This window comes from Pelodiscus sinensis, chromosome 1 (assembly GCF_052426305.1).
Source record: "Pelodiscus sinensis isolate ZL-2025 chromosome 1, ASM5242630v1, whole genome shotgun sequence".
NCBI classification, from domain to species: Eukaryota; Metazoa; Chordata; order Testudines; family Trionychidae; genus Pelodiscus; species Pelodiscus sinensis.
Window position 1 is genome coordinate 100,745,554 of NC_143052.1, and position 14,158 is coordinate 100,759,711.

General features: G+C 38.9%; 1 protein-coding gene across 1 annotated transcript in view; it reads left to right on the top strand.

The window, feature by feature from the left end:
- Positions 1-238: 238 nt before the first annotated feature.
- LOC102445632 (uncharacterized) overlaps positions 239-14,158 on the top strand; it is a 122,052-nt gene continuing 108,132 nt past the window's right edge. The window contains exons 1-4 of the mRNA XM_089782141.1: positions 239-296; positions 1,333-1,494; positions 4,457-4,675; positions 8,287-8,387. Of these exons, the coding sequence (XP_089638267.1) occupies positions 239-296; positions 1,333-1,494; positions 4,457-4,675; positions 8,287-8,387 (540 nt within the window). The remainder of the gene's footprint in view (positions 297-1,332; positions 1,495-4,456; positions 4,676-8,286; positions 8,388-14,158) is intronic.

The window sequence follows — 14,158 nt, forward strand, 5'->3', positions numbered from 1 at the left end:
CAACTGCCCTTTTAATGCAGACCTACTCACAAAATCTGCAAAGATTTTTCACAGGCTGCGGATGCATTGTAATATGTTCATGGCAACAATTCACTAGCTATATAAACTTCATGGCTGTCAACTGTTCTGCTTGCCCTACCCATACGGACGTCACGGTTGTCAATGGAGATAGAACTCTGTGGCTTCTGTTCCAAAAGCACAGGTCCTTAAGCGTAAAGACTGATAGCATGTTACTATCATGTGGGACACAAAGCAAATTGGAGAACACAGAGCTGCTCATGTGGGAGTTGACGAGGGTAATGCATGTGTTAATTCTCCGCGTATGGCCAATGTGAACTAGATGGTTCCGGAATCCCTGAGACGATTCAGACTCAGCAGCTATTCTGGCTGCTAAAAGATCTGTGCCTTTCTCCAGCCCACCAGCTCCTGGTGTTTATACCTACCCCCTTGAGCTAAAGAAGAATCCCCATTAGCTGGATAAGTACTAAGCTGTATATCATCTCTTAAGAAGTCACTAGAAGAGGTGACCTAGGACCTGCTCCAAAACCCATTAAAATCAGTGGGAATCTTTTCACTGACTTTGCTGGGCTTCAGAGGAGGCCCACAGAGACCACACTTGTGTAGGCCTGACATTCTCTCCAGGAAAGCAGGAATGCAGAATCCGTGGCTCTGTTTTTGAAATGTGGCTCTCTTCTTTGCCCCCAGCATTATGGGTTGTCATGGCTAGGGAATGGGCAGGTGGCCAAGAGGAAGTAAATTGTGGGGCACAAAACAAGCCCATGCCTTCCCACCAGACAAGTGGTCCTAGTTCTGCTAGCCACATACATCAGATTTCTTTCTGTGACTCCAGAGGAAGGAAGAAGATATGTAAGTCACTGGCCCAATGAAGAGAAGGATTCTTAGCACAATCCACTCCTTACAGGGTCACTTCAGCCAGGATGCAAAATGTCCCGAGGCCACACGTTGCTGCAAGATTATTTTGTCCTGACATCACATCAGAAGCCACTAACGTATTGTTACCTGTGTATATGTGCACCTCCACACCCAGAAAAGAGAGAGCCAATCAAAGTGAGGAGAGGGGGCAAGAGTACATTTTGAAAAACTAACTTCCCCTACTTTGGGAGGATCAGTTTGTTAGGCTGGTGCTGTTGTCTGGTGTTGGGCCCGTAGGATCATTTTGGATACTGTCAGTGACTTTCAGACCCAACATTTTAATATTTAAAAAAATGGTTCTGTGAAAACTAATGAATACAAATATCTTGATTAAAAAAAATTAAACAAGTTTTTCTTGAAATCTTCATTAACCTACTTTCATTTTCCTCTATATTTTAGCGTGCTCAGATGCTACCTATGTTAGGTCTCAGACATCCAGACTTAGCAGCGGTATGCAAGATGCATTCAATGAATTCGAAGGAATTAATTCACAAACAGACTTTACTTTGTCCCAGCACAATGAAGAGAACTCCTCTGATGAAGACCTATCAGATCTCTCAGGTTGCTTTCCTATCAGATTCCTGATTTTCTCCCCCTTTTATGTAATGATATAAATGTACACAGCACTTCACAAATGCTTATGACAAAACATTTTGGGTAAAACTTTTAAAAATGAGAGCATGAAGTTAGGCTCATAAATCCATGTTTACATACCTAAATAGGGGTCTAATCCAAATCCCAATGAAGTTGATGAGCATCTTACTACTCACTTCAATGGGCTTTGGATCAGGCCCTACATGGCACAAATTTCTGCCAGTGTTTGTTTTAATTGGGGCCACAAATTAAACCCCTATCCAGAAAAGTAATTAAGCACTTGCTGAATGGTAATCATCAGGTCAGTACATAAAAAATCTAGAGCCTTTCTGGGAATTCTGAACTCAGAATATTCAGTTCTGTTCACGATTGTCTAAAATATGGTTCTGCTTTTTCTAAGGATGCCAGTGTACTGTAGTAATTATACTTAATAGTGAAATCCCCTAAAAGAAGGCATTAGAATATGAATGCAAGAATTCAGATACTGTATTTAATATGGCAGTTAGCCAACAAAATTCATTGCTGCATGACCAAATACAACTCAAGAGGATGGACCAAAATATTTTAAATCTCAGTTATCATGTCTTTCTAAAGAATTACATACATTACAGCTCCTGAGATCCCAGTCCAGCAAGCTCCATTTTAAGCATGTGAGTAAGTCTTTCCTTCAGTGTAGCAGATTCCTGACAGATTGTCCAGCTATAAGAGAGAAAGTGAGTGAGGCAATATCTCTTCTTAATCCAAAAAAAGATGGTACCTCACCTGCTTTTTCTCTGTAACGTTCTGGGACCAACACAACTACTGCAAGCAGCCTGCGAATAGGTTTTTTTAATGTATTTGAAATGGTTAATTTTGTTCCGATGTGTTATTTAGTATTGATATGATGATATGTGTGACAGATTTATAAAACATATACAGCTTGATTGTCTTATCTGTTTAGTATGCAGTTGGCTGCATTGCCTGCCATAGTGTGAGAATGAAATAGCTTCCAATGCCTAGAGTCTGCCTATCTCAATATTTCTAGAGCCCACTTCATTATAAAGACATAACTACAGAGGTATACTTATTGGAAGAAATTCACCCCATTGCTGAGGGGCCATGCAAAGCCCTCTGCACCATGTTGAATCCCCATGTAAATTCTTAATGTAGGGATTAATGCATGTTGAATGCTCTAGTCTCTCAGCATTGAGGAGAATTTTATGTACAGAGAAAGCTTTGTTGTTGGACACTCATGAGGAATGGGGGTTGCTGGTTAACTGAATGTACTAGATAACAAAGTTTATTGCTCTGCCTCCAGCCCCTACCAGTGGATCTGGTTCCTGGCAGCTCAAGGCAGGCTAAGGGGGAAGGAGGCACCTGCTGATGACATTAGTCGGCAGTGCCAGTTGTCAGAAGCCCTGCAATGGTTATCTGGACAGGTGGGAGTCAGGGGCATGTGCCTGAGGAAATGGTGATATTGTGGCTGAGTTAACAAAGTTTTCTGATTAACAGAGTACCAGAAAACAAAGCTTTCATTGCATTTTTTTCTCACAGAATGTTTTCCAAACAGAAAAAAGATTTAGCAAAATCAAAATGTTCCACTGGCAGTATCAAAAATTTTGACAAAAAGATATTGAGATATTTACTTTAATAAGGTCATAATATTTCATTTTGACATTATGAAAATGTGAATTCTACTATATCATAGAAGTCAAAATAGTAATGAAATGAAATTAAACCTGTCAGTTATCTTAAAACAAAAATTCAGATTCCCTCTTTCACAGACAAATTTGAATTTTCATTCGAGATAACTCCCCAGCCTACACATGCCCTCTGAGTCTACTATCAATTTCTGCTCCCAGCAAGAACATCCCAGGACCCTGAACTTTGAGTAGCTACTCAGGTTCAAGATGTCTTGATTTTGACGTTAAAGCAGAGAAACAAGTCCATTCCTTAGAATCTAATTCCCAGTCTGTTCTTCTGGAAGTAGCTCATTGATGTCAGAGAGGCTGCTTATATGAGTACAGATTCCTGGATAAGGTTCTTCTCTAACTCATACAGAAAGTGGACCTGATTCTAGTTACAGTGAATTCCAATAAGAGTTTTGTTATTTATGTTAATACATGCAAAGCCAGGTCTAATAATCATTCTCCCTGAGCCTAATTTTAGTTGAAATACATTTATATTGATTCCAGAAGATTAGGTTCACAGCAGATAATTTGGAAGTTGTTGCAAGATGAATGTTTCAAATATTTTCCAAAAGTGTAACATATTTTTGTAATTCAACAACAACTTAAATCTATAAATTGTAGAGGATAGTTAAAGCATTTTTTAATTTAATTTGGGATTTGATAGCAGCCTTCAACTTCCTGAAGGGAAGTTCCAAAGGGGTTGAAGAGAGGCTGTTCTCAGTAGTGACGGATGGCAGAACAAGGAGCAACGATCTCAAGTTACAGTGAGGGAGATCTAGGTTGGATATTATGAAAAACTATTTCACTAGGAGGGTGGGTGAATCACTGGAATGGGTTACCTAGGGAGGTGGTGGAATCTCCATCCCTAGAGGTTTTTAAGTCCCAGCTTGACAAAGCCCTGGATGGGATGATTTAGTTGGGGTTGGTCCCGCTTTGGGTAGGGGGCTGGATTCGATGACCTCCTGAGGTCTCTTCCAGCCTTAGGAGTTTATGATTTTTGGGACTTGATGATTCTCTATTGTCTTTTAGCTTGGGTCATCACTTACTCTTGTGAGAAGTGAATGCTAAGTTTACCGCTGATTATGCCATCATTATTGTGATTAAGTGGAAGATTTTGATTCAGTAATAGTTTCTTATTTATCCCTCAAGCTATTGTGATTTTTCAAGTGAATTCACTTTAGTCAGATGCTTTACATATTCCTTTTAGACCGAGTCAGTGTAATTGATAGGAATATTTTTGTGTGTGTGTGTTGCAACAGAACTTTCTCAAAGGGCTGCATCTTTGAACATTGGATGTGTACAGGAAGATGAATCACTAGCTGAAATCAGGCTTTCCTTGTTGGATCACCAGGGTTGGGAAAAGACAGGCCAAGATGAGGGTACTCAGAATTATGTAGAAGAATGGTGCAATGCCTCAGAAGACATTTCAGGATATAAGATGAAAAATATTATTGGATCTGCAGCCCCAGATGCCAACGGTAAGGAGAAATTTAAATGAAAACAGCAAATAATGAGTTCAAGCCAGTTGCTAGTTATATTTTCTAAAGAAACACTCTGAACCCAGTTTTCTAACAGCACAAAGCAGATGGAAGGCTGGCTCAGTGGTCTCCCTGAGTACAAACTACAGTTTAGAAAAAAGACTTCAAATGAAAATGAATTAGCTGATCAAGGAGACCCTAAATGTAAACATTAAAAAAAGAGAGAGAAATTAAAAACCTTAGACTCAGTATGGAAATCATTTGAGCATAGTACGGAGAGACTCACAGAAGTCTCAGAGAGTAGTTATTAATGGTTCACAATCTTGCTGGAAAGGTATAACAAGTGGGGCTCCGCAGGGGTCTGTTTTGGGACCGGTTCTGTTCAATATCTTCATCAACAATTTAGATATTGGCAAAGAGATTATGCTTATTAAGTTTGCAGATGATACCAATCTGGGTGGGGTTGCAACTGTTTTGGAGGATAGGGTCATAATTCAAAATGATCTGGACAAATTGGACAAATGGTCTGAAACAAACAGTATGAAGTTTAATAAGGACAAATGCATAGTGTTCCGCTCCATATAGGAAGGAACAATCAGTCTCAGACAGATACGTCTACACTACGAGTTTACTCAGCAAAAAATATGCTAATGAGGGACTCGTTTGCATGAGTTGCAATCTTATTTGCATATTTTCTGATGATCTGTTTTTTCCAAAAACTATCAGTGTGGATGTTTTCTTTTGTGCAAAAACCCATTTTCCTGCCAGATTGGTAAAACCTCCTTTTTGGGGGCATAAAGATCTGGTGGGAAAAAGGGGTTTTTGTGTAAAAAAAAAAAAAAAAAAAACCGTCCACAGTGCTGGTTTTTGCGCAAAAACTCCTAGGCAAAAACAGAATAGCATAAAATATGCAAATGAGATCATGACTCATGCAAATGAGTCCCTCATTAGCATATTTTTTGCCAAGAAAACTCATAGTGTAGACGTAGCCTCTGTGTGAGACTGATTGTTCCTTCCTATGTGGAGCAGAGCACTTTGCATTTGTCCTTATTAAACTTCATCCTGTTTGTTTCAGACCATTTGTCCAATTTGTCCAGATCATTTTGAATTATGACCCTATCCTCATAGATAGGATAAAAGGATAGATGACAAAAGGCAATATCCCTTTTTGACCAGGTGTTTCTGGTTGAAACCTGGACACCTGGTCACCCTAAATCCCAGCCACCAATGGGGAGAGAAAATTATGACCTAAAATACAGGCCACCCCAGTCTTTGGCCAGTCTTTCTGCACATAAAAAACATCGTCTAGTGAGAAGCCCTGTGTCAGTTACCGTCCGGCTCCTTGACCACAGGTATAGGTCCTACTCTATGAAAGTCTAGAAGACTTGTGAGAGCTGAAGAGTTTGAGACCTCTCAGTTGAGTTTCTTAGTTTTCCTTTTTCTCTATGTTGGTCTCTTTTTTCTTATTAGCTGGGAAACATCCCAGCTTTTTAATATTCTTTAGTTTTAGGGTGTGAAAGTGTGCATGCACATACCTTTGAGCACCAATTGAGTCCACATAGGGAAGACCCAAGGCTTAGAAATCCCTAAATATCATCTCATACAGATGCTATTAAAGTGTGATCTGTATTTATTAGTTATGGGCGACTTGTAATCATTACCTGTAATTTCTAGTAGATAAGAGTTGTGAAACTTTCGCTTACTGAGAATATTGTGCAAAAGTCTATATTATTTCTTTATTGGATGCAGGGTGTGTGGGGGGAGGAGATATTACCCAAGAATAGAATTCTATGTAGGATAGTTTAATAATTAGCACAGAGGCAGTGATTCAGACATTAAATAAAAATTTGGTTCAGTATTAAGATGTTTAATCAGCTCCAAATTAAACATATGATGACCTTTGGTAATACTGTTCATTGGGATTTATAACCAAATGGGCAGCTGTCTTCTTGTGGTATGTCTAGATTACATGGCTCCGTCGACAGAGCCATGTAGATGAGTTTACTAGACATAGCAAAATGAAGTGGCGATTTAAATAATCACCGCTTCATTTACATCAAAATGGCTGCTGCGCTGTGTTTCACGAGGCATACCGGAGCGGTCAACAAGGGCTTCCCTTGTCGACTGCGGCATGTCTAGACTGCCCTGCTGTGCCGATCAGCCAATTGTCGGCACAGTGCGACGGCCATTTTGATGTAAATCGCCGCTTCATTTGCTATGTCTAGTAAACTCATCTATATGGCTCCGTTGGCGGAGCCATCTAGTCTAGACATACCCTTGGAGTCCTTTTTAGAATTTATAAGGATAGGTTATTTAGAGAATTAATTTGAAGATTTAATTCCACTCCAACATTGAGACGTATTGATTTCTTTTTTAATTTGGCCTTGGTTTGATATTGAGTCAATAGTTGAATATCATAGATGCTGAAGCTGTGGGTGTTCTGGTGCTGAAGCACCCACAGAGAAAAATTAGCAGGTGCTTACTGCTTAGCACCCACTGGCAGCCAACTCCCTCAGAGTTCTCACACCAGATTTGAACAGCTGTTTTTTAGTATGCAGGAGGCTCCAGGAGGGAGGAGGAGGAATGAGGACAGGGTGCACTTGAGGGAGGGAGTGGAAAGAAGCAGGGTGGGGATCGAGTGGGAGTGGATAGAGGTAGATTGGGGCAGGAACTTGATGGAATAGATGGAATGGGGCAGGGTCTAAAGTGGATGCGGGGAGCAAGCATCCCTGCCCCCCACAGCTAGAGGGACAGTAGACGCCTATGCTATATTATATTATTTTAGTTTAGCTTACTATTAACAGTGGCTTAGGTCTGATAGTACACTTTCTTGATTTTTTTTCTTTTAGTTGGTTTAATAAGTTTTATTACAGTTTATAAAAATGACGGTATCGTGTTTTTTTCAGAAAGACACCTGAGGCCAGAATTTCTTAAGACATGGGTGGATATAGTCAGTGAAACAAAAAGGCTGGCAGCTCCACCTCACTAGCTTTTGGTTCTTACAAAACTGAAGTTAAAAGTTTGAACAGCTTGTTGGATTTGCCTCTCTTTATTGAACCACGAAATACTGATACTGCATGGAATCCTTTCTGAAATTAGTTTAAACAAACCCAAATTGAATATTGCAAAGGCAATATAGTAGATAGGAAAACCCTGGCTCTTTTTTTCTCACATTAGTCTAAATTGCGAAGCACTTACCAAATTGATTGAACTACTCTCTCCAATACACATATGGGTTTCACAATTGGGCCCTTATTTTTCCCCCATTATTTTTCAGTTTAATTTTGTTGCAATTTTGTTTCCTTTGGTTTGTAAGATTCCTCTTACATTGGAATAGCAGTTGATCATATATATTAATGTATCATATTAATGGCTTGTGCATTATATAGGGTGGTTTTTTTCATTTTGTTTGCAATCAGACAGTCCCAGCAAATATGTTTTATATGTACTAAAGATTATGACAATTAAAGGAATGAACCTCTTGCACTTGGGATCAGAAGTTATTTTCTTCCCAGTTTCTTATACTAGCCACTTTAGTTCCAAGCAGCATTGCATTAATGTTAAACATTGGTCCTCAGCACCAAATAGCAATTTATCATCTTTCTTGGCAGGCTTCCTGCTTCATCCTGCACCTGCCTTCTTGAAAGAAAACAAGACATCAGATACTTATTCAAATAATGGAATAGCTGATCAGTCGAGTATCTACACAATAGTAAGTTATCCATGATAAAAGAACAACTTTTTTATGCATTATATGACACATACATCCTTTCTCTTAAGATTTATGACATCTATGACCATTAGTAATGTTAATATAATCAGATCTTTTACACACTAGTTGCAAAGCTTAAACTTATCAATGGACTTCTATATGAGCGTCAATCAAGCAATTTCATAAATGCTTTAAAACACCTGCACCCTCTATATAAATGTAGGAATATCAATATCAAATTCTCATCTCTCAAACCATTATGCAACTGTATCTCACTCATAGGCACTGGGGACCCTAACTTAACAAAGTGGAAGCACATTAAAAACAAAATCAAATATTCATTTGAGCTTGATTCAGTATGATATATTCATGTATGCATTATGTGGTTACTGGGAGAAGTGTTATATAGCCAACACACAAATGAAAAAAAAAAAAAGGAAAAATGAATGAAATCATAAGTCTGTATATGAAGAAAATATTGGGAGGTACTCATTAATAGAGCATATGGAATTCTTATTCACATACATCGAATGAGTCGTTATATAGGACTACAAAAATTGTCAAAAAGTACATGTATACTGTTAGTCCTGATTGGAGCAGAGTGTGATGCTAATATGGAGCTGGATAGGCTATGCTTCTTGAGAGAGATGGTCTATCCTAGAATAAGGGAGACCTGGGGTTCCAGTTCTGTCTCAGTCATGGGTGCTTTGTCACTTTATGGTAGCTCTGCTGGTATTTTGAATGTAGCCCATTTCTATTACTAATATATTTTGGGCAGCAACTGAAGGCACTTCACCCCACCTCAGACTGAAAATTTGGCTTTCCTAATGCACTCAGATACCATCCTTTTGGCAGATACCATCCTTCATGGAGGTAATGCATCAGGAAACACAGCCAAATCTAAAATGTACTAACATGGACCATTAATGTTGCTACATTGAAAGGTCTCCCTTTTGAACATCAGGGCCACCTTTTTGCATATACCTGGAGACAAGATCAATACTCTGGCAATCAGTCTTCTGGGGTTCTATTTAGCGGGTCTAGTAAAGACCCGCTAAATTGAATGTTGAGGGCACCCCTCTCAACCATGGTATTCCTCACTATTGTGAGAAGTAAGGGAAGTCGACAGAAGCGTTTCTCCCTTTGGCCTCCTCAGAAAAGCGTTTCTTCTGTGGGGCTGCCTCAGAAAATCAATGTCGACTCCAGCTATGCAATTCACGTAGCTGGAGTTGAGTATCTTGCATTGATTTTCTCCGCCAGTGTAAACCTGGCCTTTGGCTACTTAATTCTGCAGTGTTTTACTGATGTACAATGGGGGTAATGAACTGGTGAATTTGGATTACAATTGGATCCAGAAATTCAACAGCAATAAATAAATAAATAATGGTTGTAGGTGTTTGTTATGTTGCATATGTGGCTATTTTCCTTTGATCTGTTAGATTTCTTTACACTCCACTATTTCATGTTCAGATACCCTAATTTTCCTAATGAGCACTCAAGTGCAAAACAACTTAATAAAAACCAGCCCTAAATGCTTGTGACTTAGAAGCTTCACTCAGTAGCAACAAAAGCAGAACAAATATATAGAGCTTTGTGTATCTGGTTGCTTGGGCAAGTCGCCTTGGTTAGCAAATGCAAAGATATTAAATTTCCATTCAGATGATTAAAAAGAGCTTCTTCATGTTTTACCGCATGACCTGTTCTGTTTACGGTGCATTAGGTGTTTACTATAGTGATAGAAAATGGCACCTTCCCCATCTCTGTTTCTTTTTTTCTCTCTCTCTTTTATAGCAGCTGTTTCTTAAGAAGGACTTGCTGATCACCTGTGTCTTTCTTTGCACCTGACTAAGAAGCTTTTTGAAAATACAATATGCATGTTTATTTTATTTTTTTAAAGTGTAGCCCTTAAAGTTAACAGCTGGTGTCGGGTTACTCAAATTGCACCTTATTTTTCTTATATTAGATTGAAACAGTATGCTATGTCAGCAGTGCCCATAACAAAAAGCTTTCATGCTTCTCTTTTGTGCCTCATTTATGATGTACAAATCTAACAAGCACTCTTAAAGGACCTCTGGAAATTAGCTATATTAAACATTAAAAACATTAAAGGATTCATTTTCAGGGGGTTGAAAGTTGACTTAATTGCATTTAATTCATGCAGTAAACCTTTATTAGCACAGCTAAAAGTGGGAGTGAAATAGGAAACTGTTCTCCAGGGGATAAATATGTTTAACAGCATGAAGGGCTGGTTAGAGCATTGCTTTCTACTGGCTGGAATCAAAACTGTCCACTTTGCTTCACAGATTCAGTTTGGCTAACAGTGATTGTCCTTAAGCTTGAGTTGTAGATACCTGCTGTCAGTGTGAATATCTGAACTGTATTTGTATGCCTCATAGTAACACAGTTATAAGGTCCTTAAGTAGCAATAGGTTTGGTTTTTTCCCAATTATGCATTCCTTGTGTATTCATATCTTCCAGTGAAGTCAAACAGAAGCTTAAGATGTGCAAGGCATAAAGGAGGAGGCTATTTATGCAGTGCATCAGATATGATAGAACATAGTATTTCTCTGAAAATGAAGTCAACACTTTATGTCTAGACTACAGAGTTTAGTCGGAAAAACAGCTCTTTTTCTGACAAAACTTGAGTTACATCCACACTACAAGTGCGTTCTTTCAACAGTAAATCGAAAGAACAGAGGGCTTTTTGTGCAATTGATAATCCTCATTCTACAAGAAAGAAGCCTTTTTGCGAAAGAGCTCTTTCACAAAAAGGTCTGTGTGGATGGGGAAGAGGGAGTTTTTTTAGAAGAAGAGGGAAGAGGAAAAAACACAAGTGCCCTGGTGGGCATTCTGTCCATAGCAATCACAGCTTTTATGCGAGATAGCATCCAGGCAGAATGGATGCTCTCTTTTGAAAAAGCACATCACTTTTTTTATGTGCTTTTGCGGTGTGGATGGTCTCTTGAGCAAGAAGTTTTTTTGGAAGATCTCTTCCGTAAAAAGCTTCTTGTGCAAGAAGCCTGTAGTATAGATGTAGCCTTATAAAAGTCTGAAATTTGCTTTGTCAGTTTTTTATGCTCAGACTGAAAAAATCAATAATGGTGTATGTATACACAAATATTTATTTGTTTTTATTTACTCAGCACCTTATTAATTGCTATTATTTATATGACAGTTGTGTCCAGATGTGCTTACTGAGATCAGGGTCTTGTTATGCCATGCACTGTGCAAAAAAAACAAAAACAAAAACAAAAAAAAGTGAGAGACAGCCTCTGCTGCAAAGAACTTACAATCTAAATGGCCAAGACAGATGAAGAGTGGGATCATGGAAGTACTATGATTAGATGGGAAAGGACAGCTTACATGACTTACCCAAGGGGATTTAGGTAGTCTCTGGCAGAGTCTGAGACTTGAATAAACTCTCAGGAGTCCTCATTCTGTGCCTTAACCACAGGGCACTTCATTCATTGGTACACTTTGCAGTCTAGAATTTTGTTTCATTCTGCAATTGAAGACCATAAAGTTGAGTCTAAAATTTTCACTATGCAATTTGACCAATAGCTCTAAACAACAAACTTCGAAGGATTGAAATTCCTACATTAAAAGATTAGAACTGTGGCTGTGTTGCTGAAAGACATCACATCAGTTTGCACTATCTCTCAGAGTGCTACTGCAGAAATTTTGCGTTTCATTCAGTTGCACTGATGAATGGTCTCAGGGTTCTGGATAAATATTATCCAACCACCTGCAAAATGCCCTTCTAAAGTTCACTCAAAAGAGCTTATAGGGTTTTTTCCAAAAAGTGGCCTTTTTTCAAAAAAACTTCCCCTGCGTCTAGACTGCTGACGCATTCTTTTGAAAGTAAATCGAAAGAACGCAGCAGTTTTTTCAACTGTGGAAAACCTCGTTTTATGAGGAAGAACACCTTTTTCGAAAAAAAGCACTATGTAATGCAAACTGTGATTTTTCAAAAGAGAGCATCCAGACTGCCTGGGTGCTCTCTTTTGAAAAAGCGGCTTGCTTTTTCAAAAGTACTGGTTGTAGTCAGCTATGTCTAGACCGCAAGGCTCTTTCTAAAGAGGCTTTTTCGAAAGATACTTTTGAAAAAGCCTCTTTCAAAAAAGAGCATCTAGACTACAACCAGTACGTTTGAAAAAGCAAGCCGCTTTTTCGAAATAAAGCACCCAGGCAGTCTGGATGCTCTCTTTCGAAAAAGCACAGTTTGCATTACATAGCGCCTTTTTTCGAAAGAGCACTTTCAAAAAAAGGCATTATTCTCCATAAAATGAGGTTTTCTGCAGTCAAAAAAACTGCTGTGTTCTTTCAATTTACTTTTGAAAGAACGCAGCACCAGTCTAAATGGAGGGGAAGTTTTTTTAAAAAAAGGCCATTTTTTTCAAAAAAGGCTTGTAGTCTAAACATACCCGTCTGGACTCTTTTTTTTTTTCGAAAGAGGCTTGCAGTCTAGACATAGCCTCAGTGTCTAGCAGAGACAGAATCATAGAACACTAGAACTGGAAGGGACCTCGAAAAGTCATCCAGTCCAGTCCCCTGCCCTGATGGCAGGACCAAGCACCAAGATCATCCCAAATAGATGCTTGTCCAACTTGCTCTTAATTATCTCCAGTGATGGAGTTTCCACAACCTCCCTAGGCAATTTATTCAAGTATTTAATCATTCTGGCAGTTAGGAATTTTTTTTCTAATGTTCATTCTAAACCTCTCTAGCTGCAATTTGAACCCATTGCAACTTGTCCTATTATCAAAGGTCAAGGAGAACAATTTTTCTTCCTCCTCCTTGTAACACCCTTTTAGATCCTTTAAAGCTGCTATCATGTCCCCTCTCAGTCTTCTCTTTTCCAAACTAAACAAGCCCGTTTCTTTCAGTCTTCCCTTCCAGGTCATGTTTTCTAGACCTTTAGTCATTTTTGTTGCTCTTCTCTGGACTTTCTCCAAATTCAGTCTGGAGTGGCTGCAGATCAATCTAAACTAAACCCAGGTGTTATTGATAGGAAAGGGAATAAATCCTTTTGAACTAGAAGGGATTGAGACCATTGCTCAGTGGAGACGATATGCCCATTTTTTTCCTGAGATGTTTAAAATGTTATGTTCTTCCTGCGACCTTTATGGATCCTAAATTTCCAGGCAGCAATGATAGTCTTGAAGGACTTTTGCCATTTGGGGCTGGATATAATTTTTGCATAATTTGTAAGGAACTATAAAAAGAATGACAAATATAACTGGTTCCATCTGAATGATTTTTCAGTGAAAAATCCAGTTTCTACTTAATTGAAATTGTCATGTTGTCAAAATGTTTCCATTTTCTGTCAGGAAAACTGGAACAAAATATGTTCTTAAACTGACCCCAAAGATTTAATTTCAAATCAGCTCAACATTAAACTTCATTTTCTTGTGGCTATAAGAACTATAGTTCAGATGTTTGACTCCCTCATTCTCACCTATGGACTAGGCTAGCTGGCTGACCTACATCTCCCATAATGCAACACACTCTCTCCTCTTTGAACAGTATGGTGCATCATGGGAGTCACATGGCTCCTTTCTTGTCCTATCTATGATCCCACCTGATATATATTCCAGGGGAGAAAGGTAGAAATGTTTCTCTAGGATGAGATCCATTGTGTGTGTGGCTGAATCATGGCCATTTCCTCTGGTATCACCCAGTTTAAGATGGGTTTCATTTTGGAGGAGTTAATGGCAGAAAGGCAGCTATGCTTCCGCTGGTGGTCAGATTGTGTAGAAAACTGTCTGTGC